Raw genomic sequence first — 27,735 nt, forward strand, 5'->3', positions numbered from 1 at the left:
TTGGTTTTCCGCCTAGATTGTAGTCTCCTTTCAGCAAGGACTGTATCTGCTCCACAGGCTGCGAATTCCTTAGAGAACTTAACCACATGCGAAGCACACAGTGAAGATGAGATGACACCTCATTATTATAGTATTACAAGTGCTTGAAACACCACCACCACCACCCCACCCCCAACATTACCATTCCACAGATGTGAGACAGCTTAGACAGAATCTACAATTCCAATAGGGATAAGGTAAAGGCTCATTCAACACCTCTCTGTTACCCAAGTGATCCTAGGATACTGAGATAATGAATATTGGACCTACTGGGGACCTTGAAAATTGACCTGTCCCATCTCTCTACCTTCAGGCATCATTACATGTTTTCCACTTGAGACCGTACGATACGTTTATAGCTGTCCAAAGACAAAGAAGACATCATTGCCCTGGACAATCCAGTCTACCCCCGTGGGATTTACCTGAATGTTCCTTTCAGCACCTGTCCAGGTGCCACTTCCTTCGAGTGATTGTTGTAGCCAAAGAATATCTCCCCAAACAGAGTCTGGTTCATGGGAAGCTCCCGGCTTTCTCCACATTCAGCTCCCTCTGGGCAGGTCTCAGTGATCAGCTGGCAAGAACGCCCATCCACACCAAGTTTGTAATCCTCAATGCACCTGCCATGACAGGAAAACAAAGTAAGAGGCTAGACTATCAGTCGACCAAATGGCTGGTCCAGTCCATTGGATCGTAGTGGAAGAAGAAAAGGAAGAGTCTTAGACAGCAGAAATGTTGAGATTTGTACTGCCCCTGTTAACTCACTATTGTTCAATTGTCCTAATCTGTAAACTGTCTCTCTTTCCGTTTATGTGAACAAGTCAACTAGATCTCTCTTCTTTCTCCCCTATGCCAGGACTTTCAGAATGTCTAGAGATATATACTTCTCAAGGAAATGGGCTGTTTCCCAAGCTTCCCACGTTTTTGGCTAACACTCACCAAATGTAAGCTTGTGAATGAATCAGTGTAATTTCAAGTCTTCCTCAGGGGTTTATCTATACCTTCCTAACCTTTGTTTGTAATCAATCAGCAATCATTTGTTAAGAGCCTATTTTGTGCTAGACACTTGGGATACAAAGTAAAAAATGAATGCTGTCAAGGAGTTTACCTTCTATTGTAACATTTTATTTAGGGGTCACTAGATGGATAGCATGCATGACGTGGAGTCAGGAAGCCTAAAATCATCGTGTGACCCTGGGCAAGTCACTTAACTTCTTCCTGCTTCAGTTTCCTCCTCTGTAAAATGGGGATAATAATATCACCTACTTCACAGGGTTGTTGTGACGATCCAGTGCGGTAACATGTAAAGGCACTTTGCAAACTTTGAAGTGCTCTATAAATACCACCATCATCATCATTATCGCTAACAGTAGTAGTGTAAGAGTAGTAGTACTAGTAGTAGTAGTAGCAGCAGCGGCAACAGTACTTGTAATAGTAGCAGTAGTAGTAGCAGTGGCAGTAGTAATAATAGAGAAGGCAAAAGACTCCCAGAAAAAGTGGGCAGAGATTGCAGACATGAAAGGCAATCCAGACAGAACAGGTATGAGAAGACACAGTGCTCAAGGTATCATTTCATTGTATTAATTTGGCCTCTGACCAGCTAGCTAGGCCATGGAAAAGATTTATTATCTTCTGTGTCCCAACACAAGATCAATTGAAATTAATTCTCACCTTCAAGGAGTCCTCTTGATCTAAATACATGCTGGTATACATATTCACGTATTATAAGCTCTTTAACCACAATTAATTCAGAACTATCTACTGGCTCTCCTCCTAACTGGGTGCATGTTACCCCAAATATGTACCATGGCTAATGCTTGTAAAGAGGGATTAACCATTAGCAAATCTGTTTATTACTGTCATGTTTCCAGTTGTATTATGAAGGATATTCATTTGTTAGCTGAAGTATGAATTACCTCTCTGTGATTATGAAAATATGGAGGGTGGCTGGGCCCAGCTAGCCAGAAAATTTTAAGATGCTTATAAATCACACACATTTGTGAAGTTCAAAAGCATTACCTTTTATAAATAGCATTAATGTTTCTAATAAAATAAGCTGAGCTCTGGTTAAAAGCCTAAAATATTACAGCTGCCAATAGAGGTCTAACTATGACTCTAATTACTCTCATAACAAGAACCACCATGGAGTAGTGAGAAAGAATTAAGGACTTCAGGGCAGACAAACTGGGCTCATTTTTCTGCTCTGTCACTTGCTCTCTGTGTGACTTTGTACATATCATTGAATCTCTATGGGCCTCAGTTTCCCCAGCTGCAAAGCCAGGAGGTTTGAGTAGAAGACATCTAAGGTCCATTGTAACTCTAAAGGCATGGTTCTATAAAGCACTGATATATGTGGGGAAGCACTGCCTTCCTATGTGGACAGCTGTCCTTGCACGGTGTGAGCTCCTCTACAGTAGGGCCTGGTTTTTTTTTTTTTTGCCTTTATTTGTATACACAGTGCTTAGCGCCATGCCTGGCACATAGTGTGTGTCTAAAAAGTATTAGTTTCTGACTCACTTGTCTTCACCAGACATGCTGTGCAATTTCTTTTAGACCTGTCTCACTTTTGTCCCTAACCACAGAGAGGTCAAGTGCTGAACTCTATCCATTCCCTCCCACTTCAAAAGTGCAGGCCTTTTCTGTTGGAGGACTATCTTCTGAGTCACACACCCAACCATCATTTTGTGTGCCAGGTGAAAAATATCCTAATTGCTCTTTGGATGGTAACTACTTTTCTTTTCACCTTGCCTCGAGATATGTGTGTATACATGTACCTGTATGAACAAATATGTGTGAACATGTATAACGTACTCAATTATCTAAGTGAAAATGTTTTCTATATAGTTTTGACTCTAACGTCTATGTGGTTTGTATGTTTCTTATGGAAAGAGTCACTGGAAATTTCTTAATACATCTAAACCCATTAAAATACTTAGCAAACAGTGAAGAGAAATTGAAATCATATCATTGTATTATAAGTGTTTGAAACCCCTCCTACATTTATATTTTATCATAGACTATTCAGAACTAATGTAAGCGTGACTGAAACCAACATCAATGAAGTGACTTAGGTCAACCTCATGGTCCTCTTCCAGAACAAAGGACTACTACCACCACCATCATCACCACCACCACCATCATCACCACCACCACCAGCATCAACAACAAGGGGAGGATTATCACAAGGCAAACTTGGCATATATGACACACACACAATATTCTCTCATGTATCCAGAATGATTGTAAAAGGAAGTATTCCAGTTCCAAATCAGAATCTCAGAGTTGGAAGAGCCATTAGAAGTCATTAATTAATCATCAAATATTTCTTAAATACCTCTTATGTGTCAGAAATGTGCCAGGTATTTGGGATACAAAAACAAAATGGTCCCTGCCCTCAAAGAGCTTGCAATCTAATCCCAATCATACACTATCGTACACGACTTTCTAATTTTCAGTGTCAGAACACAATAAAATACTCATAACACTAAAACTGTATTGAACATAATTTAACTTTTTCTTGATTTCGAAGTACTTTGGCATCTTGCAAATGCCCCAGGCTCTTCATTATGAAGACCAATTTCCATTGCTAATGTAGGGGAATGGCCTGGATCTGAATGTACTCTGACATTTATAGCCTGTCAACTGCTTGATTTTAGATATCATCTAGTTTCCTGCTGCTATCTCAATCAAAGCAGGGTACTATCATCGTGTTGGAATAAGAGCTAGGCTTTGAGTCAGATGACTTGGTTTGAGTCCTGGCTGGGTGACCTCAGGTAATTCACTTAGATCTTTTAGGCCTTATTTTCTTCTTCTTTGCAAGAGAGATAACAATAATTTGCTACCCACCTCCTAGGGTAAGTAAGAAGATAAAAGGAGACAATGTTAAGTGAAAGCTATAAAGTGTTACGTGCAGCTAAAGTATTAATGGGATTATTGTTTCCCAAAAGTAAAGTTCTGAACGCAAAGAGAATCCAGTGGTTTAGATTTCTAAGACAAAGGTGAGTTTACTTCTTTAATTCTTTAACCTACACAAAGCTTGCCCATCCAGGCAAATTGCTGCCAAGTATTGCCATGCTCATGGTGTGTTACTTTGGTGACGCATTGAATGATGATGAGCAACTGTACTTTGAGATTCCTGCCCATCAAACCTAATCTCTATGCGTGTTAACTTACCTTCATTTAGTCTTTGAACAACCAGGTGGCTTAGGTCATTATCTGTTTGCACTGGGAAATTTGTGACAAGCTGCTATCTTATGAAGGCATTTGCTGGTAAATATTTAACAATAGACTCCCCATATTAAAAAAATATGCAATATCCTTTTTGAATTTTTAAAATTTATTTTAGTTTTCAACATTTGTTTCCACAAGATTTTGAGTTACTATTTTTTCCTCATTTCTATCTTCTCCTCACCCCAACATGACATGTATTCTGATTGCCCCTTTCTCCATTCTACCCTCCCTTCTATCACCCCACTCCCCCCCTTATCCATTTCCCCCTTATTTTCTTGTAGGGCCAGATAGATTCCTATACCCCATTGACTGTGTATCTTGCAATATACTTTTGGGGTTTTTTTTGGGGGGGGCAGGGCAATTGGGGTTAAGTGACTTGCCCAAGGTCACACAGCTAGTACATGTGTGAAGTGTCTGAGGCTGGATTTGAACTGAGGTCCTCCTGACTCCAGGGCCGGTGCTCTACTCACTGTGCCACCTTACTGCCCCTGCAATACACTTTCAAGTTTTATTCAATCTATTAACGCATTCCTAAGTCTAGACAATTAATAAAACAATAAATCAAGCTTGATTGTAATGATTGCTGATTTCTGGGATACAAATGCTAACAATAAAAATTTAACAATGGCTCTCACAAGCCAATTAGATTCAGCTTTCAGCATACCCTTGTATCTGTGCCATCAAAGAGTGATAGCATATTGTCCTGTCTGGCTTCGTGCATCTTTCTAGACAGATGCTCCTTCCCCATATCTCAGAGAGTCATGCTACAGATGAGACCAAACTTAACCTTTAAATCTTTGACATTTTCTGCTCTAATTCTAACCTCTCTGTCCTACCATATGTACCTGTTTTCCATAAAATATAACTCCACTATGGTGCGTGTGCAGTGACTAAGTCCTATGTGAAAAGTGCAGTATAGATTGCTTTTTGTCAATGATACAAAACCATTACCAGCACCAGCACCAGCACCTGCACCAGCACCACCACCACAAACTCTTGATCACCAGCAGAGGGGGTATTCTTTCCATTTATTGCAGAAATAGAGATGAGCATTGAAGAAGGAGGAAGAACCCCAACAATTTAATCCTAAAACGGCTATTTACCAACCAAGTGACTTCAGCAAGTCACTTAACTTATCTGAGACTCATTTTCCTCATCTTGCCTACTTGGTTCTCTCATGGGATTTTCATAAGGACCAAAGTTAAGATAACATAATTGAAGAAGACTTTGAAAAATGTTAAGTACCAACTATGACTACTATGAAACAGCATTCCAAGAAATTCAGGAACTCATTGGAAGCTATTGCCTGCATGGTTCCACTCCCATAGACAACCTTGTTTGCTTTAGGACAATGCTCATTCTAGTAGAATAGGTAAGAACTTGGTCTAATTGTCAGCTTTTTGAAGAATGAATCCCTAGGCTTCGGTTTCATCACTTGCAAACTGAGGGGTTTATATTAGAAGATCTCTCACATCTTTTCCAACTCTTACATTATAAGATCCTACAGTCTGGGATGCTCTGAGGGGGATGCTGTGAAAAGCATATTGGATTTGGAATCAGAGGGCTTAGCACAAGATTCCTCATCTCTAAAAGGAGACTACTGAACTAATATCTCACATAGCTCTAAAGTCATATGATTCTTAACTCTCAACTTTGTTCTTCCCTTTCAGTTAATGAGATTGGCTAGCTATAACAAAGAAGATTTCTAGGTACAGCACCACTAGCAAGAAAGCTGAGAGTTGAGGCCCTGGAAGATAATCGAGCCTTATAACCTAACTGGCTAGCCTGAATGTGATCCAGGTGCTTATGTACCCATTGTATACAGACAGTGTTGTATCCTGGAGGCTTAGAATCTGGGTTCTGGCTCAATATCTATTAGCCATGTGACTATGGGCATATAGGGCAGCTAGGTGCACAGTGGATGGAGCACTGAGCCTAGAGTCAGGAAGATCTGAGTTCAAATCCAGTCTCAGTTACTTACTAGATGTGTGACCTTGGACAAGTCAATTAACCTGTTTTCCTCTTTCTCCTCATCTGTGAAAGGAGTTAGAGAAAGAAACGGCAAATCACTCCAGTATCGTTGCCAAGAAAACCCCAAATGGGGTCATGAAGAGTCAGACATGACTGAAATGACTAAACAACAACAACATGGGCAAATAACTTCAACACTCAGAGCTCTATATTCCTCATTTGCCAAAACAGCGGTGTGGATATTCTACTTGTCATAGGATGTCTGTTTGTTTGTTTAATCAGAAAAAGTGCTATGGAAACCATAAATCACTACACAGCAGTAGACACTAAGCTCCTTGAAGGTAGAGACTATTCCCCCTCCATTTTTTTAATCTTTGCAATGCCAGGACCTAGGAGAATGCCTTGCACCTGGTAGGCATTTAATCTTTTTTTTTTCTTCTTAATTGAATAACATCAGAAGCTAGAAGGGAAATTAGCAAAATGAGATTCTGCTTGAAGACTTTCAAAGGGAGGAGGGGCACCCACCACCCCGCAAGGCAGCCAGCCCATTCCACTTTTGGACAGCTCCTATTGTTAGGAAGTTTTTTGTTTGTTTTATATTTTGTTTTTTCTGACAACAAACCTAAATTAACCTCTTTTCAACTTCTCATTTTTGCTGATTCTCTCTTCTAGGAATGAACTGACAAATCTAATCCCTCCTCCAAATAAAAGCCCTCTAAATGAATGAACATAGTTATCACATCCTCACTGAATCTTCTCTTCTCCAGACTAAACATTCCCAGTTCCTTCACTCAATCTTTATATACCATGGATTCAAGGCTCTTCATCCTCTTGGCTGCCCTCTGCTGGACACTCTTCAGTTGATCAATTTCCTTCTTAAACCTTCATGTGTATACAAATGAACACAATACTCAAGATGGAGTCTGAGAAGAGGAGAGTACAATGGAACTGTCACTTACCTGTTCCTAAAAGGCATGCATTTCAGTGCTGCCCAAGATCCCATTAGCTTTTTTGGCTATCACAATAGACTGCTGACCCATACAGAGCATGTACTTCATTAAAACCACCAGACCTTTTTCAGCACAACTGTTGTCTAACCGTGCTTCTCCCTATTTTGCACTGACAAATGATTTTGGTACCAAGTGCCTCCATTTAACCCAATTGAATTTCATTTGATCAGTTTCATCCCAATGCTCAATCTTGTTTAGATCCTTTTGGATCCTGACTCTGTTATCTACCATGTTAGCTATCCCTCCCAACTTTTTGTCATCTGCAAATTTGATGATCGTGCCATCTGTGCTTTTCTCTAGTTCCTCTTGTTTTTGGCTTAAATTTTGGCATTTACATATAGATATTTGAGGCCTTGGGTTTTACTACCAAATTTTTTCTTGGATGTCTTCTGCTGTGAACTTCTGGGTATATAAATTGCTATATCTTCTTTGTAGCTATTCACCATGGTATCCAACTTGTGTGAGATAGAGATATAGATACAGATATATAGATGACATACATAGATATATGATACATATACATGTATGTATATATGTATATATCCATAAATATGTATATGTGTGTATATAACCATGTAGGCACCTTCTCCTTCTTCCATCCTTTTTTATTTTAGTTTAAAGCTTTTGATCAGATTTGCCTGACGCCTGGCAAATACATTCTTATCAGCCATTGTTATATGTATCTTGTTTCTGGCCTGGGATCTCTTATGCCTCTTTTCTGAGCCATGGTCCAAAAATCTAAATCTTATTCTCAGACACCACCTTCCTAGCTAGCTGTTCACTTCTGAAATAGTTTTTTTCTCACTTTGGCAGCCCTCTCTTTCATCAGGAAACAATGAGGAAAGTATGACCTGCGTCCCCATAGTCTCCAATTTCTTGCCCCAGACTTCATAATCATTGCCAACAAATTTAAGGTTCCTTCTAGACTAGTCATTTGTGCCCACGTGAAATCACAAAAAAAGTAGGTAATTATCATCTATTTTGCTAAGTCTTGGGAGAGTCTCTGTTATGTCTTGGATACATGCCCTGGGAAGGCAATAGAGCTTTCTCTTGTTGATATCAGGTTGAGAAATAGTTCCCTCCATACCCCCTGAGCAGGAAATAACTGGTTTCTACAAGTTGTCTCTACTTCCTCTTCCCTTTACTGTATATTTCCACACCTGACAACTTCTGGCTATCAACTATATCATTCTTCATAGGACAAGCAGCTTTTCCTCATTAGAGTGTACAGCTGCCTCCTCCTGAACAAATAAATGAAGAGATGGGGGAAAGAGGAAAGGGAGAAAATTCTATTCTGGAACTGACTCTCCCTAACAGAGAGGAGCTGGTCGTTGGGGTGGAAATGATGGGAACCCTGAGGGAAGGTGACTTCTTCCTCCTAAAGTTTGTGATAGAGAAGTAGATAAAATCTCCATGTCGTATGAACATATACTCTAGATTTTAGGAAGACAGATTGCAAAGGGTTCAGAGGAAAGAAAGGTCAGGGTTATGAACTAAAATGCTACAGAAGAAAGAGATGCTCTCGAGTGAGATTCTGAAGATGAGAAGGGAACCAATAAATGAACGAGTGGAAAAAATGTATTAAGCATATACTATATGCCAAGCATACACTGTGCGTTAAATGATGGGCTTATAAACCAAAAAAGCAAGATATTCCTTGTTCTACAGAAACTAACATTCTGATTTGGGGAGACATAAGTGTAAGAGAGGTCAGTTGTAGGGCAGATGCAAAGACCCCTCCCCAAACACTAAAGGTGCAATAAAGACAAAACAACCAACAGAAATCAGGTAGCGAGGCCCTAAGGTCCTTAGGGGACATCAGTAGGTCTAAAGGCAGTTACCGTGGATGGAACAGAAGACTTTAGAACACAGCAACAGGGCAGATGGCCAGATCTGGTGCCCCTCATCTTATTGGAGTTATTGTAGTTGGGGAGCACCAGCTCATCTGAGCAGTACAGTTAAATCTCTCTTCCATCACAGCTACCTCAGTGGACTCTGAAGAAATAGCCTCAGATCTATTTTTTCAGGTTCTTTTTGTAATAGCTATTATCTTTTCCCCCTTGTTCTTCTGTGTGACAGTCTTCCATTCTCTGACATTCTGGTAAGGGTCAATTCGCATTCCTCTCCTTTAGATTCCTTTTTCCCCCATTGAAGCCTTCCTTCACTGTCCTGCACAACTTGAGGTATGGAGAGTCATTCTTTGAATACTTTCACCTAACAGGAAGGTGATCCGCTTACACTTGGAACACAGAGATCATTCACACTTAGCTATTGAAAAATTACAAACATCTTGCTCTCATGGAAAGTGTCTTCTATGCATAGCTTCCCCTATCCTCCATAACTTAATATTTTCAGCCTTTAAAAAATCCTAACAAACATTTTTGTAGCACTTTAATGTTCACAAAGCTCTGTACAAATATCTCATTTTGTCTGCCCAATGACCCTGGGGGGCGCTGTTGTTATTCAGTCATTGTCAGTCATGTCCAACTCTTTGTGACCTCATTTGTGATATTCTTGGCAAGCATACAGGAGTGGTTTGTCATTTCCTTCTCCCGATCATTTGATAGATGAGGAAACTGAGGCAAATGGGGTTAAGTAACTTGCTCGGAGTCACAAGCTAGTAAGTGTCAGAGGCTAGATTGGAACTCATGTCTTACTTGCTGCAGGCCCAGTGCTCTATCTGCTGTACCACCTACCTGTCTCTGGGAGGTAGATACTCTTATTTCCCCATTTTACAGATGAGGAAACTGAGGCAGACAGCAGTTAAGTCCAAGGGTCATGAAGCAACTTTGGTTCAAGGCAGCATTTGAATTCATAGTCATACTTCAACCATAAATGGATGATTATTGATTTTATGCCCTATTTTCACATCTTAATATCATACAACCCCACTCAACTTCATTTTTTCAGTTCTAATAACACCATACACAGACCCATTTCAATCATACCAATTTCCTGTCTGTTTTGCCCTACCCACAAATCTACTTTGCCAAATTCGCTTTGTCACCTTATTTGTCACTTGCCTTTTCTTATTTACCATTGCCTTCTTTTACCAACTACTTTCTCCTTTGCCTTCCTGAGTTTACCTCTTCAGACTCTATGATTCTCTTTAATCCTTCACAAACCCCCTTAATTCTTTTATTCACATTCTATTTGTCCTTGATCTTGCTCTTCTTTCAACCCAAAGGTAGTTTCTGTAAGAATAGCTGGGCCTAGAAATGGTTCTTCAAATGTTCCTTAATTTCTCCCAAATGTTGCCAAATTTTTCTTCCTCCCAGTCAATCTCTGACTTATGTAACTAACCTAACCCCTTCAAATCACCTTCATGTTTTCATTCTTATTCAGCTCATGTCCTCCCTTTTTTCCATGTCCTTTCTCCAGTAGAAGCTGGAAAGTAGAATGAACCTCAAATCCAGTTCTTTCTTCCACGATGGCACAACGTGGCACAATGCCTTACTTATGCCTCTCTGCCACTCATAAAAGTAAGCTACTGTATTACAAACCCTGTCTTATTTATCTTTATAGTCTGAGTTCCTAACATAGTACTTGCCCAATAAATATTCAACTGAATTAAAGTATGCAGACTGGCTCTGAATGTACTCACCCACAGAACATGAGGATGTTATATAGCAAAGGATCATCTGGGAAGGGTGCCATCTGCTGGAGACATAGCTGCTCACAGCCCCCGTTGAATCCGTCGGAGCAGTCAACCCCAATGTGGCGATCGTAGCAACCGGTACCATCCTTCATGGGGCTGAGTCCTGATGGGCACTGGCACAATCAGAAAGCATCCACACAACCCAGATGAAACAGTGGTCTGAATAGTCTAGGAACCAAAGTTTAACCACAGGCAACTATTTTTATTGTCAGGACATGAAATCATTAGCATTGGAATGAACTTCCTACTGGACTGGACTCCCCTTGAAAGCTTGTGACCCTCTATGTCATACCATTTCTTCTCTCTGGGTAACTGATCACACAATTTGCATTAAAACTGAGTTTATCTTTACTTAGATAGAAGGGGTTATGAAGGAAGGGGCACTGTAGCAAAGCAGCATGGGTGAGGCATGCTGGTTGGGCCTGAAGCTAGCAGAACAGTGGGTGTGATGGGCCAGAATTAAAATGCATTAGCAGGGCTTCCTTAGGGCTGTGCTGTTGTTTAGGCCAAGCACTCATTGGATCCTTTTCATGTCCAAAGTACTTTGTCAGCGTTTAGTGCAGAGTTAGAGTGAGTACATGGGGCAAGTTAGGACAGCTCAAGACTCCTGGAAATAGTTGACTTTCCATGTGACCTTGGAGAGGCCACTTGGCTACTTTGCGCAGGAGGCAGGACCAGACACCACCATTTGTTAAATCCCACAGGTGTGCATATGACATTACCAACTCTAAAATGATCCTTCAGGCCAGGAGAGAAATGTGCCAAGAGGTAATGGGATAGAGCTTTCAGCCCTATTGCTATGACTTCTTTCTAAAATAAGGCAAATTCTTCCTAGGTCACAAGGAAATAAAAAGTGACCTCAGTTAACCTACTAAGAATGGATAAGACACTCCGATATAATGTAAGATACACAGTTAGGTGGCAAAAATGGATCAAATGCTGGAGACAGGAAGATTCATCTGGCCTCAGACACTTACTAGCTATGTGACCCTGGGCAAGTCACTTAACCCTGTTTGCCTAAGTTTCCTCATCTGTAAAATGAGCTGCAGAAGGAGATGGCAAACCAGTCCAAGAAAACCCCAAGTTGGGTCACAAAGAGCTAGACAAAACTGAAAAATGACACAAAACACAGGTGTTGGATGACTCAAGGTCTGACTCCATCTGTCATTAGCTGTGTGATCCTTGAGTAATCAATAGACTTCTCTGAGATATTTTTAAATATCTGTAACATAGGGATAATCCTTGCATTGCCCACCTTAAATGACTGTTGCAAAGATTCATCCTCACTGAAAATATAAATGTTCATCAATATTTCCCAAACTAACTTAGTCACTGAACACTTTGGGGACTGAATTATATGGATGGAGCTTATAAATTCTGGTTTAAAGATGTTTAAGTGTTTGGACATATGCCTGGGAGCAAGGACATTGGGAGACGTATGGAGCAGAGTAGAGGAAATTAAACCTATATTAATACTCCCAGAATTAGTACATTGATCTAGACATAATTTTGTATTTACTGTTTTAGAGGGGAAACATCATTGTTGTTGACATTTTTCTCATGAACCCCCCATCTCCACCTTGAGGCATCCCAGAATTTTGAGGAATGCAGTTTGGAAAGCATAGATTTAAGTTATTAAATGCTGCATTGTATGAGGCAACCCAGGAGTGGATTCCAGTTCTTTGAATGGAAAAGATAAAGATGAACAATCCTCATAGCATGCCATACTCAATGTCCTAGTCGTTCTCTTATGTTTCTCTTGTAATGAATATTTTTTAAATGTCCTCGTAAGAGGACTAAAAGTCTCCACTCACCTCCACACAATCAGCTCTGTCACCTTGCTGCCAAATGTACCAGCCCAGCAGCCTGAAGCTGCAGCAGGTGTGCCTGTTAAAACATGCTCTCCCTCCCTCCCATCACCCTGATCGAATATCGCAATGGGATGCATGCTGTTTGCTGACACTAACTCTGCAATTTCCCAAACAAATGGCACCCCTGTGGGTTTACTAGGCTCCCAGCCTGGTCCATCCCCTTCTTCCCCACTGTGCCAGCTGGAATGTTGGAAGGTGAAGGCCCTTCAGGAGGTTTCGTGAGGCTGCTTCTCACTGTGCAAACCCAGATGTTCCAGATGATGGTAAACAAGCAAATGAGGCAGCTGGGGGTTCCATCCCATGTTCCCTTTGCTCCCAACCCATCCACTTTCTTGGCTATTCAGCTGTTTGGCCATATGCACTACCAGAAGGAAATTTGGCTTTACCACTGTGCAGCTGCCAAGGCTTGAATAGAGGGTCCTAGAACAGGCAAGGGTGAAGCAGGATTAAATGGGCTACATTGAAGTCCATGAGCATTTCCTGAAAGGTTTGCCTGAGCTAGTCTTGGCAAAACTAATCCAACCTTTCTTTTCACTTACCTACCATGTGTATTCTGGGAATTTTGCTGATGATGAAACATCTCCTGGCACTCTTCTTTGCAATGCTATTGGAAACTAGCCATTTCAACCAATAGTCAGAATTCCATATCTTTCCAACATAGCTGGATTCCTCTCTTTTATGTTTCTCCCTGCCCCCTCCCCAGCATCTTATCAGTATGGTTCTTAATAGGAACATCACCAGATGAAAACCGAACAAGCTCAGATCCTGAACCTGGCTTTGGCTTGATCATGCCTCTTCCTCAACATACAATCTTGAAGTTTCATCACTTGTCATTCTCCATTTGGAGTAGTTAGACTAATAAATAGGAGTACGATAAGTCTTAATTGGAAGTTTTTACCTTAGAGGAGAAGGCCTCATTCAATAAGACCTTAATAAACTAGAGCCCAATTACAAGAATCCATCCAATTATGAAAAAGAAGCAAGTAACAACAAAATAAGCTTCATATACTCATGCCCCCTACATCCATATTGATCTGGATCCTACAGTAAACATAGAGGCTCTGAGTGATGAGCCTGGGGTAGTGGAATAAAAGAAGGGTTTAATGATTTTCACTATTCTATACTTGCCAAGGTAAGAGAGTATGCAAATGCATATCAGAAAGATTTCTACCAACAGGATTGAAACAAAAATATATTTTATTTAATCCTCATTATGTTATAGTTTAAAATATGATAGAGACACCATAATTCAAGTCCTAGACCTATCTCTGACTTGCACTGTGATCTTGAATAAGTCACTTCAGTTCTGCCTCAATTTCCACATGTATAAAATGAAGAAGTTAGGCTGAAGTAATTGTTAGGATCACTTGAAGCTCTAGCATTCTGCAACAAGAAAGTTCCATTAATGAGAGCATCCTATTCCATAAGCTTCCAACAAGACAGTGTGGTACAACAGGAAGTGTGTCATATTTAGAGCTAGGTTTGAATCTCAGCTCTACCACTTTTAATACCTGGGTGATGCTAGATGAGTCACCTAACTATTCTGGTCCTCAGTTTCCTCATTTGTAAGGGTAACACTGGATTAGAGGACTACTAAGGATATTTTGAGTGCTAAATCTATGATCCTATGAATCAAAGTTTCATTGAATTACGCATCTCATTTTATTTTAGCTAAAGAAGTCTTACTGTTGATTCTCTCTCCAGGATCACTCAGAATCTATATTTCTCTCTAAGAAGAAGCTTCAATCCTCATAAAGCTTCCCTCTTCCCACCAAGAACCTTGAGTCAGAGTGGAGGAGCGAGGAGAAATATTGCCTCTAGGCCTGGGGGAATTGTTGTTCAGCTTATCAAAATTCAGTAGGACTTTAAGAATGCTTCTTTGGGTATGTGATGGCCCCATTCATTTTCTCAGCTACATTGAAAATGAACAGGTTGTTTCAGGCTGGGACAATGGGTCTTCTCCAACCTGACATCACACAGTCCATGTCCACTAATCCCAGAAATTCCAGAAAAGATGCATTCTGGTTGGCGAGGGGTGGGAGGTATGGGTGAAAATCTCTACCTGCTGAAGTGATTGAGTAACAACAACCACCTTTCCTTATGCCCTGCATCAAGCATAGCTGATAAATGAGCATTCTATTTCAGTGACCCCTAAAACACACAAGGTTAATTGTCTTTCATGAGCTGCTCATGGCTTCTTGGCTTAATTCTCATCTAATGCATATTTGTGTTAATGAGATTAAACTGGTTTTCCCCACTCAACTCACATCATCCCACCACCCCATTTTTACTCCCCCACCCCATTCCCTATTCCTGCTAGTACTGTTCTGCTGGCTAATTAGTCAGAAACTAAAATGAGTCTTGCCACATCCATGGTGCACCAGTCTCTGCTCCTGTCTATCCGAGACTGAGAGATGGGTGCTCTGGTGACAGGTGAAGGAGAGAGAGAAGCAAACATAGCCAGTGCCCTTGGAAATAAAGTGGACTGCTTGGCTTTACTTCCATTACCTCATTTTGTCTGGGCACAAAACGAACAGTGACTCACCAAAAAAGAGCACCTTGCATCCCTACTGGGTGAGGAAACAGGTATCTTTTACCTGGTCAAAATAAACCCTCTTCCCTTCACAAACCATATTTTCTACGACTTTCTGATAAAACCTGCCATGTAGGTCTTCTCAGAATTTCATTTCCCTTCCCTGCCCCCTACATACTCCCTGGAGAAACAATTTATAGAGCTAAATTTAAGTAAAAGGCTACCTTAGTTCCCTGTTATGCAATTTCTCATAAAGCGCCAAACCATGTAGTGTCATTCTCGGCTTGCTCTTCTACAGGAACAGTCATGGGGTAAACTAAGATAGTGGCTGTTGGAAGTGGTAGACAACTTGGTACAATGGACAGTGCCCTGAAGGTGGAATCAGAAGAGTGGGTCTCAAATTCTGGTTCTGTCTCTTACTACCCTGCATGACCTTGAAAAAACCCCTTAACCTTTCTCTGAACCTCAGTTTCCATCTCTACAAAAACCAAGTCCCCTCTGACTTCGAATCTATAATCCTCATGCAACCGCTATGTGCTGACCCCAAAATTCACTGTTTTTGAGAATACAGGAATAATGTGTCGTTTTGCAACACTGATTTAAAGGGGACAAATGGGTCAAGGAAGGGGTAAATATGAGAGGATAGAATGGTTAGACAAGGAGGGTCAGTGAGTAATCTAAATCCCTGGTTAGAGCCTGATAATTTTCTTTTATATTGTACTTTATGGTTACAAAGAAATTCTCATACATCATCTCTTTTGATACTCATTTGTGTCTTGAGAGGTAATACTTATACTATCATCTCCATTTTACAGATGAGGACACTGAGATCCAGATTCTGAACTTATCCAGGGTGACAAAGGTAGTGAAGCTTTGAGTTCTCTTTCTGGATAGGCTAATTCATCTAGCTCTCTTCCTTGGTAACAGAATGTGGCCTTAACATCAAAAATACATCTCTTGGCTCGTGGTAGGGACTTAGTGAGAATGTGTGTTTGAACAAGCAAATGCCCCTCCCATTGGCAAAACTGCTCTCAAAGGCAACATCCTAAAGATGACAGATCAATCATTAATGTCATCTTTGAATAATAAGGACAGAGTTATAGTTTAACCATTTTAAACTATATAAAAGGTCTTTCCTTTGGTAATCAATGGAAGGTTGAATGGACACTTGTTGATGATATTGTAGGTGTTACCGTTCTGGTATGAACAGGACCAGATAGCCTAACTCTGAGCTCTTTTCCTTGATTCTTGGATTTTGTGATTATGTCTAGGTAGAAGCAAGCCACAGTCCACTCTTTTCTTTATCACCCCCAGTGCTCAGCCCATCTGAATACTCAGCCCCATCTGAGTGCTCTGCCAAAGAGGCTTCCAGCTGCCTGTGCAAGGTCTGATTTAGAGGACAGGGCAATTATGCTTTGCACAGGTCTTTGCCTTTCACGGGTATTTGTTTTCATCCTCCAGAGAATATATAAACAACAGAGCAATTAACTGGATAGCAATTAACCCTGTGGGAGTCCATGCAGAGCCAAAAAAGATGTCCTGCCTTCTTAGAAATACAAACGAAGGCTGAACTGATAATGGGGACAAAACAGGAATCCCAACCCTATCAGTTTGCCCTGAGCTCTACTGGCAAAACATACTTGGTCAGAGTTTTCTGGGGTTCCTTTTCTCTCTTGCTAACCAATAAAACCTCCATTTCTTAGGGTTACCTTCACACAGATCTCTTCTTTAAGGGAAGAGCAGCAGCAGTGTTGATGTTCAAAATTTGGGGAAAAACGAAAAGGTCATCTCACACCTACAAATAGTTGGTGGGAGAGAGATGTTTCTAGTAACCTCTACAACTATAGATAGAGACAACTGGGTTGACTTTCTTCTTGCGATCCAAACCACATGTATAGAGATTGATCTTCCCTTAAGAGAAATATATATATATATATATATATATATATATATATATATATATATATATATATATATATATGTGGAGGCACACCTAGGAAATGGGTCATAAGATCACAGATTTTTTTTTTTTAAATGCAATTTATTTCTTTAACATATTTGGTTTTCAGCATTGATTTTCACAACAGTTTGAATTACAAATTTTCTCCCCATTTCTGCCCTCCCCCCCCACTCCAAGATGGCGTATATTCTGGTTGCCCTGTTCCCCAGTCAGCCTTCCCCTCTATCACCCCCCTCCCCTCTCATCCCCTTTTCCCTTCCTTTCTTGTAGGGCAAGATAAATTTCTACGCCCCATTGCCTGTGTATCTTATTTTTTAGTTGCATACAAAAAGTTTTTTTGTTTTTGAACATCTGATTTTAAAACTTTGAGTTCCAAATTCCCTTCCCTCTTCCCTTCCCACCCACCCTCCCTAAGAAGTTGAGCAATTCAACCTAGGCCACACATGTATTATTATGTATAACCCTTCCACAATACTCATGTTGTGAAAGGCTAACTACATTTTGCTCCTTCCCAACCCATCCCGCTTTATTGAATTTTCTCCCTTGACCCTGTCCCCTTTCCAAAGTGTTTGTTTTGATTACCTCCACCCCCATCTGTCCTCCACTCCATCATCCCCCCACCTTTTATTTTTTTTTTATCTTCCTCCCTCTTCTTTCCTGTGGGGTAAGATACCCAACTGAGTATGTATGGTATTCCCCCTCAGGCCAAATCTGATGAGAGCAAGGTTCACTCATTCCCCCCTCACCTGCCCTCTCCCCTCCTCCCATAGAACTGCTTCCTCAGATCACAGATTTAAAGTTGGAAGAAACCTTTGAAGTCATTTTACAGATGAGGAAATTGAGGCTTGGAGAAATGATTTGCCCAGTATCTCCCCCCCCCATTTCTCTCTCTCTCCCTCCGTCTCTCTCTCTCTCTCTCTCTCTCTCTCTCTCTCTCTCTCTCTCAATTAGTACATACATGGCTGAGTTGGGATTGGAACACAGATCACCCTTATGTGAAGTCCAGAGATGACACCAGAATGGTCCCTTGATGCAAACAGGCTCATGGGATAACGTGGCAACATCATAACAATGGTCTGCTTGGAAGCAATTCAAGTTGAGATGAGACAGTATAGTGGAAAGATCACTGAATGGAAGTCAGAAAAACTGAGTTCAAATCTTCCCTCTGCTCCTTTACTATCTGTATGACACTATTCCTTCCCTGATTGTCTCCAGCAAGAACAAGTTACCCCATCAAACCTGACACAACACCTTGTTTTACAACTCCCTAAAGCATTTATCATGTAGACCATAATTATCTCTGTTTGTGACTTATGCCCTAGGCGGCACAATAACGCATAGAACTCTAGGCCGGAAGTCAGGATGACCTCAGTTCAAATCAGACCTCAGACACTTAATAGATGCATGACCCTGGGCAAGTCACTTAATTGCTATTTGCCTCAGTTTCTTTAGTTGCAAAAATGGGCAAAATTGCACCTACATTCCAGGGTCATTTTGAGGATAAAATGAGACATATTTGTAAAGTACTTAGTACAATTGCTGGCACTGAATAAATGCTTGCCCCCAATCCCATTAGATTATAGTGGAAAGATCACTGGACTGAGAAAAAGAGGATCTGGGTTTGAATCCTGATTGTACTACTTATCAGTGTGACCTGGAACAAATCACTTACTCTCTCTGAGCCTTGGTTTTCTCATCTATAAAGTAAAGGGATTGGACTACATAATTTCTAAGGCCTATGAGCTCCTATGAGTAAAGCTTTGCCTCTCCCCTGCCCCCCCTCAACAAATGCTTTGTATTTCATTTGGTTTAACAGTTGTTTGTTGAAGGTATGAATTGAACAAGTCTAGGTAGCACTGCATCTCAAACATCACAGAGAGATTTTGTCTATTGATATGTCTGTCTTCACAATAGCACAAAGGGACTCTCAGGAAAAGGTTGAAGATCCCAGATATTTCTCAACCCTACTTCCTCCATCCCATCCTCAGATCAAGCTTTCAGGCAAAGCTGGGTGATCACCTGTTTGGCACACTGTAGAAGGGATGAATATGCTTCAGATTTGGTTAGATGAACTCTGGGGTTTCTCCATATACTTGGATTCTATATACCTCAATTTTCTGATCTTCAAAATGGAATAGTGAGTCAACTGGCCCAACTGACGATTCTTCTTACTCAGTAGTCATGAGACTGGTGGTTTACAAAGTGCTATGAGAATACAGAGCCACTCATGTTATGAGTTGACTTTGTTCTGGGGGACAGATTCGAAAACACAATGGCCCTATGGCAAATGCATATTCATCTCAGTGATTCCTGCCAGCCCCAGTCTTACAGAGCATGGTGTTAAAAGAGAAAAATCCATCAGCTTGGATTCAATCCAAGCAAAAAGCCAGGATGATGGACCAGGGGTATTTGACAAGCAAATCATCATGAAGGACAGGGCAGGGGCAGAGGTGTAGGTGAGAGAATCAGAGAATGAACATGTCTTTGAAATGTGTGTGCGTGTGTGTGTGTGTGTGTGTGTGTGTGTGTGTGTGTGTGTGTACAGACACACACATGCACAGCTCATATGTTCCAATTCGAAAAGAAAGTTTAAAACTTAGATGAAGAAAAAGCAGTCTGAATAGCAAGAAAAATGTCCCAACCTTGAGCTCTGCTAGACAATGAAATTGTCTCCTGAAGGACCTGATTGGGATCCTCATTGCCTGAGACGTTGAGAATGAAACTAGGAAGAGCCAGGAAGGGTAGAATAAGGAATAAACCCAGCCCTTGGCCACAGGGAATAAAAAGTAACCTAAATCATCTTTTCCTTGGTGTGTTCGTATGAGGCCACTCTGTTTCCTAATTTCTTGTCCCTATTATAGCATTGATCTCCCATCCCCAACCCTCCATCACTCTGTCTCTGTTTCTCTGTCTCCATCTCTCCCTCTTTCTTTCTTTCCCTCCCCTCTCTCCCTCTCTCTTCATCTCTTTCCCTTTCCTTCTTTCCCCTCCCCGTCTCCCTTTTCTCTCTTTCTCTTTCCTTCCCTTCTTTTCCTCCACTCCCTTTCTTTCTTTCCTTGTCACTTTATTTTCCTCCCCCTTCTTCCTTCTTCCTTTTATTCCCTCTTTCCATCTCTCCTTCCTCTCTCAATCTCTCTTTTTTTCCTTCTCTCCCTCTCTCTCCTTTCTTCATTTCCTCCCTCCTTTCATTTCTCTGTCTCTCTTTCCCTCTGTCTCTGTCTCTTCCTCTCCCATTCTTGGACTTTCTTCCTTTTCCCTCCCTTCTCAAAAGGCCCATGCTCCTGACAGCCACAATCTTCTCAGCAAAAGTTAAGAAAGGTCATGTGGCAGGAAACAACCCACTTCTCCAGATCCAGGTATGCATACATTTCCAACACAAAGCTGGTCTCTGTGTGGGCCAAGGGAAGGGAAGCTTGTGAGAGACAAGAACTCAGAAGGAGTAGAGCTAGCAGCTAAAGGGGAGGGCTGCTTTGCTAAAAAGCAATGTAAGAGTGAGAAGCAAGTGGGAAAGGGAGGAGGAGCTAGTATGTCATAACTCTGGAGCTGGAAAAAATCATCATGGCCATCATGCCCAATCCTCTCATTTTACAGACCAGTACAGACTGAAGACCAGTCAGCTGAAGGTTACAAAGTTACCAAGTGGTGGAGCCAAGATATCTTCTCCAGGATACATATTATATACTTCCTATTTGCTTTTTAAAATTATCTTCCCATCATTCTTTGTACATGGATACCCAGCACCCAACACAGTGTTTGGTGCTTAATAAAAGTACTTGTTGATTGATGCCTGTCCCTCACCCTACTACCGTTCCTTGTTCCTTTACCTTCTCCATTCCTTCTCCAGCCCACTCTATCTCCAGAATTTGAGGATTATGCCATTGTTCCCTTTAAAAAATAGACAAGCCTGCCAACAAAAATTCATTGAGGCAGCTCCACCTCATTTTCCTTCCCTGGTCAACACAACCACCCTCTTCTGGGTGACAGAAAAATTCTAATGTTCTCTGTTGCTCAACCGACACCTGAGCTTGGTAGTTTCATATTCTTGAAGAGTTGCCGAAGGTACCCCAAGGAATTGATCAGATAGATGAGTGGTTGCCTATAGAATAACAGGAATTAAAATCGCAAGGATCTTACGAGCATGGGTCCTGACAGAGAGCGTTATCTGTGCTGCCTGTGCTGGGCAAGTCCATTTCTTGTGTTCCTCTTGAGAAGTGGCAGGGGTGGGGGCAGTGTTAAACTAACTCTAAGTATGCTGTGGTTTCTTCTCCAGCTACTCCAGTCTATTCTGAGCTCTCCCTTCCTTGAACTTCCTATATGCTTACAGCCTATGCCACAGAGTTAAACACTAAACGAATGAATGAAAAAAGAGTTTATTGAGCATTTTCTATGTGCAAAGAAAGGTAATAAGAGTCTAGATCCAAATGGAAAAGGAGAGCAGGGCCCTGCATTCAAGGGGTGGTATGGTGGAAAGATCATTCAAGTTAGAGTCACAGAACTGGGATCACAATCCTAGCTCTGTCACTGACCAGCTATGTGACCTTGGAAAAGCTGCTTAGTCTTGTTTGGCCTCAGTCTCTTTATTTGTAAAATAAAGATTGGATAACTGCTAAGGTCCCTTTCAACTCTATTCTTTGACCTTATATTCTTACACTGGGTCACAGGTGTGGGTCTTTTTTCTCCAGCTGGGTTGTAAGATCTTAGAGGACAGAGACTATATATTAAAATTATTATTCTTTTTTTCTCCCAAAGAACCTAGCAACAGAACATCATATGATATACTCAATAAATGCTTCCTAATTAATTGATTGATGATTGGAAAGGTGATAGATGAGTTTGTTTCATTTCTTCACTATTGGGATTGTGCCAACCAACCATTTATTAAGCAACCATATGTTAAATATATATATATATACACACACACACATATAATTTGTATGTTTCTGTGTGTGTGTTAGTCACTGTATTGGGTGATGGGCTCCAAATGAAAAATGAGTCTTTTCTTGACCTCAAGGAATTTATATCCTACTGCTAATGGAACTCCTATGTGGACTAGCTGATAATCAAAACCAAAAAAAATCTGCTCATGTCTCACCCCTTGTTTTTTTTTTGGTTCACAATGTATTACTAACTGCATATTCACTTTGTTTCTTATCCTGTCATCCCCCTTCTTCCTTTTCTCATCCCCAGGACTTCCAAAAGCATTTCTAGGTTTTCTTGGCTATCTTTTGACCTGCTCCTAGTCCTCCTTTTCATTAAAAAAAAGACTGAAGGGAACTAACATACCACACAACCAGTGGAATCCAATTTGCGATCTGAGATGCATCGGAAATTCTTACTACAGCCCCCATTGTCTTTGGTGCAGTCCCTGACAGGTCCAAATGAATCCAAGAGAACTTCCAAGCTGTCAAAGGAGGATGAGGTCATCAGCTCTTCTCTGTGGGTAGAGGTAGGCAGAAAGTCATAGAAAAAAAGAAAAGATGTCATTTACACTTATTGATTACATGGACTTGCATATGGTCTATTTCGTTTGATCCTGTGAGTTGATGGATGTATTACTGTGTGATTTCCATTTTGTGGATAAAGAAAATAAAATTCTTAGCTATTTAAATGTCATACCCATAGCTGGTTAGAATGCAGTGTGACCTGTTCCTACTGTTAGTAGCTGGGTTGTGTCATTATTTCTCTCTACAAATGAAATAAACAAATAAATGAATGAGTAAATAAATAAAATAGACAAAGATAGATAGATGAATAGATATATAAATTTTAAAAATCAACCCAACTTGACTCTCATATCAATTAATATATTATTTGTATTAAAAAACAAGATAAGAACAATATATCCTTTTGCATCTTGCTTATACTTAATATGAGCTTCTGTTGAATTTTAAGTGATCCTTAACATCAATTCCTAAGTATATACACATACATATATTCACACATATATTTGCATAGAAACATGCATATGTATGTGTTGTACAGCTAATACATGACTAAGTCTGGCTTCCCGTCCAGGACCTCTGACTCCAAGGCCATTGTTCTTTACCAAATATAGCAAGTATAGCATGGAGCCCAAAGATATCATTCTATTGGCCTGACTATAGATTGTGTGTGTGTGTGTGTGTGTGTGTGTGTGTGTGTGTGCAAGATAGAGATAGAGAGAGAGAAATCATATACTCCCCAAAGCCTCCACCCTACCCCTTAACTACACACACACACACATATGCATGCACGCATGTGCACACACACACAGTCACAGAATATCCTTATATACGAACTCATCATGTAGACTTTCTAGTGGGCATTATCGCTTCCTAGGAAACTGTCACTGGCATCTTTCCCATCCTACCATTTTCTCTCTCAGCATTAGGACTTGATGGCACCTCTTGATGGCTCATATCACATCTCCCTGAACCCAAACCCACCTGACCTCCACTGCATCCTCCATCACGGTCATGTCTGTCTTGCACTTAGCTGAAGGGTTGATGGCCAGTTCTGCTGGTGGAATCACAAAACTCTTGCTTAGAGGCAGCCACATTCCCTCTCCCAGAGTATAGGTAAACCTGCAGAGATGCAGAGCAGAGTGTAATGGTTAGTGGTCATTACAGCTTCTCTAACACTAGAGATGCCGGCAATGTGTAGGATAGCTTTAGTTTTTTCACTAGTCCTCTTAGGTAAAGTCACACCTTTTCAGATATTTCTGTTTGACAGATGGAATATATGAAGGAGAGAGAGAGGAAGTTACCAAACTTAGCTCACCCAGCCTCTTGATGGCAGAACTGATTCTAATGCTCATGCCTTAAAAACAATTATGAAAGGCCTTGTAACATGGTGAAAAGAATGGAAGGCTCTGGGTCAAGAGACCTAGGTTTGAGTTCCAGCTGAGGAATTATCTGTGATTTGGGGCAAATCATTTAACCTTTTTAGGCCTTGGTTTACCTATCTGTAAAATGAAGAGAGGACTAAATACTCTCTCAGTCCCCTCATAGTTCTTAACATTTGTGAATTTTATAGCTCACAAAGAGATGACCCTTCAAATTTAAGATTATGCCTTCAATTTGGGGGATGAAGCCTCTTCCCTAAAACAAATCAGAGGAGAGACTTACAACCATATTGAGAACAACTTTAAAACATACTATTCATACTCCCCAACCTGGAGTCAATGGGAATAGCAATGTCCCATGTAAATGTGTCTATATTTATGTATATATTTATGTATAGATATACACACATATATGTATATACACCAGTGTGTTCACATGTATATTATATGTACATACATACATATATGCATACTTGTACATTCTAATTTCTCAATGGATCCATGATCTCCCATCCATGCTTGCCCATTCTGGGGAAATCTCATCCATGCCCTCCCATAAGTATACCACAGGGGGCCTACCCAACATGCCAGGGGCCTTCCTCTTCTCTTTATGTAGCAAGATATCAATGGAGCAAATAAGCCATCCATTGGTTATCCTTTGCCCTCACTCTGTGATTCACTTTCTTTTTTAGTTACAATTTTTGGATGACAGTCTTCACACTATTTCTCCTGTATCTGTCTTTGTTCATAGCAGAGAAAAACCAAATTGCAGATCTCAGGATGTAATGAGACTCAAAGCCTACCCACTCCAACCCCTTCATTTTATAGATGGGGAAAGTAAGGCCCATGAAGGTGAAATGATTTATCAAGATCCTAATTAGTACACCAAGATTTGAACCAAGGTCTTTTGATTATAGAACCAGGTTTCTTTCCATTATATCATAGTGCCTCTGTCATGGCCTTCTCTGAGTCTCTCTATTGGCTTTTGGGAGGTTCTTATCTTGAGTACAACAGAGACCATAGTGTTTTATGGCTACCTGTCTGTCATACACAATCATATATTAATACTAGCTTCAATACTCCAAGGAACAAATATACATGATTTAATCAGTATAACCTTCACCAATGGCAAATTCTATTTTTGCCTTTCTTTGTATACCCAGTGCTTTGGACAGTGCCTGGCACAAAGTAAGAGCTTAATAAATGATTGTAGACTGAATGAATGACAATGCAAACCATGGCCCTTCATGCCTGAGTTGATAATTTCAAGAGCTGTTATGCTAGTGGTCAAATTGGTATTGATGAGTCTCTTTAAACTTAGCTAAGCTGGCCTTAAAATGTCAGATATGCCACATACCTCATGGACTATGCTCTAAACTTTTCTATCTTGGTTGGATTTGCCAGTTTGTGCACCACTAGCCTAGCCTCCCAGAACCCAAGATTCTTCATGCCATGAAGAGGCACTGGTATTGGACTTTAGTAAAAAAAAAAATGTATCCATGTTTATGTAGTAGCTAATATATTTAAGGCTACAATGTATAGTTAAGCTTCTCAAGAAAAGTTGGATGATCACTTGTTGGGTGTATCACATGGGTGATTCCTTTTACATATAGGTTCAATGAGGTGACCATGGAGGTCGCTTCCAACTTTTAAAGTACAGGGCTCTGTGGTTTCACTGTAGGGACAGGTAGGTGGTAGTGGATAGAGTGCTGGCCCTAGGGCCAAGAGGACCTAAGCTCAAACCTGGCCTCAGACTCTAGCTGTGTGACCCTGGACAAGTCACTTAACCCTCTTTGCCTTAGTTCCTCCTCTGTAAAATGAGCTGGAGAAGGAAATGGCAAACCACTCTAGCATCTTTGCCAAGAAAACCCCAAATGGGGTCACAGAGGGTCAGACATGACTTAAACGACTCAATGACAAACAGATTCACTGAATACGTACTAGTAGAGAAATAGAGAGACTGATAAACACAAACCCCAATGCTGTTCTGAGAACATAACAGCAAGAAACTAAAACCTTTTCATTTTGAAATCTGCAACTGTTAAGGTCCCTGAGCTATATGTTCTGTCCTGTCTTGTTAACATTACAAAAGGGTCCTCTAGCTTGCTTCCCAGGAATAAACAATTCTGTCCTGATTTGTGGTATTATACATGTAAATGCTAAACCAGAAGTAATGGCATAGATTACTCTTGAGAATGTATATACCACCTATTGAATCAGGGCTGGTGTTCAGAATTTTTAGAACTGCACAGGGTTGGTCTGCTGATCTCAGAATTCTCCTTGCTATTGCATGAAACATTATCTTAAGCATGTAACCTTAATAGATATGAATCTAAGCCCAATTCAGAGATGTTCTCTCTCTCTCTCTCTCTCTCTCTCTCTCTCTCTCTCTCTCTCTCTCTCTCTCTCTCTCCCCTTTTCTCTCCCTCCATTCCCCTCCCTGCCCCCCCATCTCCCATGTCATTAGCAAGTTGTATCTACATATCTCTAAGAAAAGCTCCACTAGGTTGCAGATGTGTTCAACACCCCCCCCCACTTCTGGCCCCCACCCCTGAACTCTGGTTGTAACAGGAAGGTGATCTGTGTTGGTGGAAGGAGAACCTACACTGATAAAATTTTGAATCTTCTGATATATAACATGAGTGAGTGAGTGTATGTGTGTGTGTGTGTGCCTATCTGTTTACTAAAGGGTCCAATAGGGATGTACTTAAGCCAGCTTGAACCGTCTTTCAAGAGTCAAGAGTTAAATTTTCAATGTGACAGTATATACTTTGGAAATCAGCAAATACTACAAATCAAGTCTGAATTTACTGTTTTGTTTATTGTCTAGAGTTAAGAAAGAAATGTTGAGGCTGCAGAGTAAACTTAAAAGTGCGTCATTCATTTATTTTTTCCTCAGAAAACCAGTTGTTAAACCTTTACCAGCCAACCCCTGGGTCTAACCCAGTAGAGCTCCTTATAGTTCTGTGAAAAAGGAAGTGAAAAGACTAAAAAACAGGAAGTTTCTTTTAATGAAAGACAATAGAATAGGGGAAAAAGCATGGTACTTAGAGCATTGCCTCTGGGGTTAAAAGACCCGGGTTCAAATCTTGCTTTGAAGCTGACCACCTGCATGACCTTACCTAAGTCCCTTCATCAATCAGGGCCTCAATTTTCTCATCCGTAAAATGAGAAGGAGTGACCCAGTTTTGTTCTTCTCAACCATTAACCTTTCTCTCTAGGGTTCTTTCAGTAATTTTTTTTCCCCGTATCTCTACAATGAGGGTAAAAGCAAATAAAAGAACCAATCAACATTTCAAGAAAGATCTTAAGGAAACTGTGAGAGACTATTTGTTTATTTATCCACTCATTTCAGTTCAAGGTAGTTCAAATGTTTCATGCTCACAGTCAAAAATAGTCTGAGGGATAAAAGCCCAGCGTGGGTGGGATATCACAGGGCTGCTTGGCAGCCTGGCCTCTCTTTACAACTTAATGTGAAGAGACGAACAATGAAAGGACACGTACAATTAAAGAGAACTCAGATCTGGCATGTTTTCTACGCTAGTCACAAAGCATCATTTGTAAATCCCTCCTGAACAACTTCTCTCCCATCCCACTTACTTTACTGCCCAGGGAACTGAGGCAGGCCGACCGATAGTAGGTC

General features: G+C 40.7%; 1 protein-coding gene across 1 annotated transcript in view; it reads right to left on the reverse strand.

Annotated features, from left to right (window-relative positions):
* ASTN1 (astrotactin 1) overlaps positions 1-27,735 on the reverse strand; it is a 280,910-nt gene that overhangs the window by 96,736 nt on the left and 156,439 nt on the right. Inside the window, exons 9-12 of the mRNA XM_036755883.1 lie at positions 23,695-23,832; positions 22,553-22,703; positions 10,852-11,018; positions 462-656 (exon numbers count right to left, since the gene is read on the reverse strand). Of these exons, the coding sequence (XP_036611778.1) occupies positions 462-656; positions 10,852-11,018; positions 22,553-22,703; positions 23,695-23,832 (651 nt within the window). The remainder of the gene's footprint in view (positions 1-461; positions 657-10,851; positions 11,019-22,552; positions 22,704-23,694; positions 23,833-27,735) is intronic.

Source organism: Trichosurus vulpecula, chromosome 4 (genome assembly GCF_011100635.1).
Source record: "Trichosurus vulpecula isolate mTriVul1 chromosome 4, mTriVul1.pri, whole genome shotgun sequence".
NCBI classification, from domain to species: domain Eukaryota; kingdom Metazoa; phylum Chordata; class Mammalia; order Diprotodontia; family Phalangeridae; genus Trichosurus; species Trichosurus vulpecula.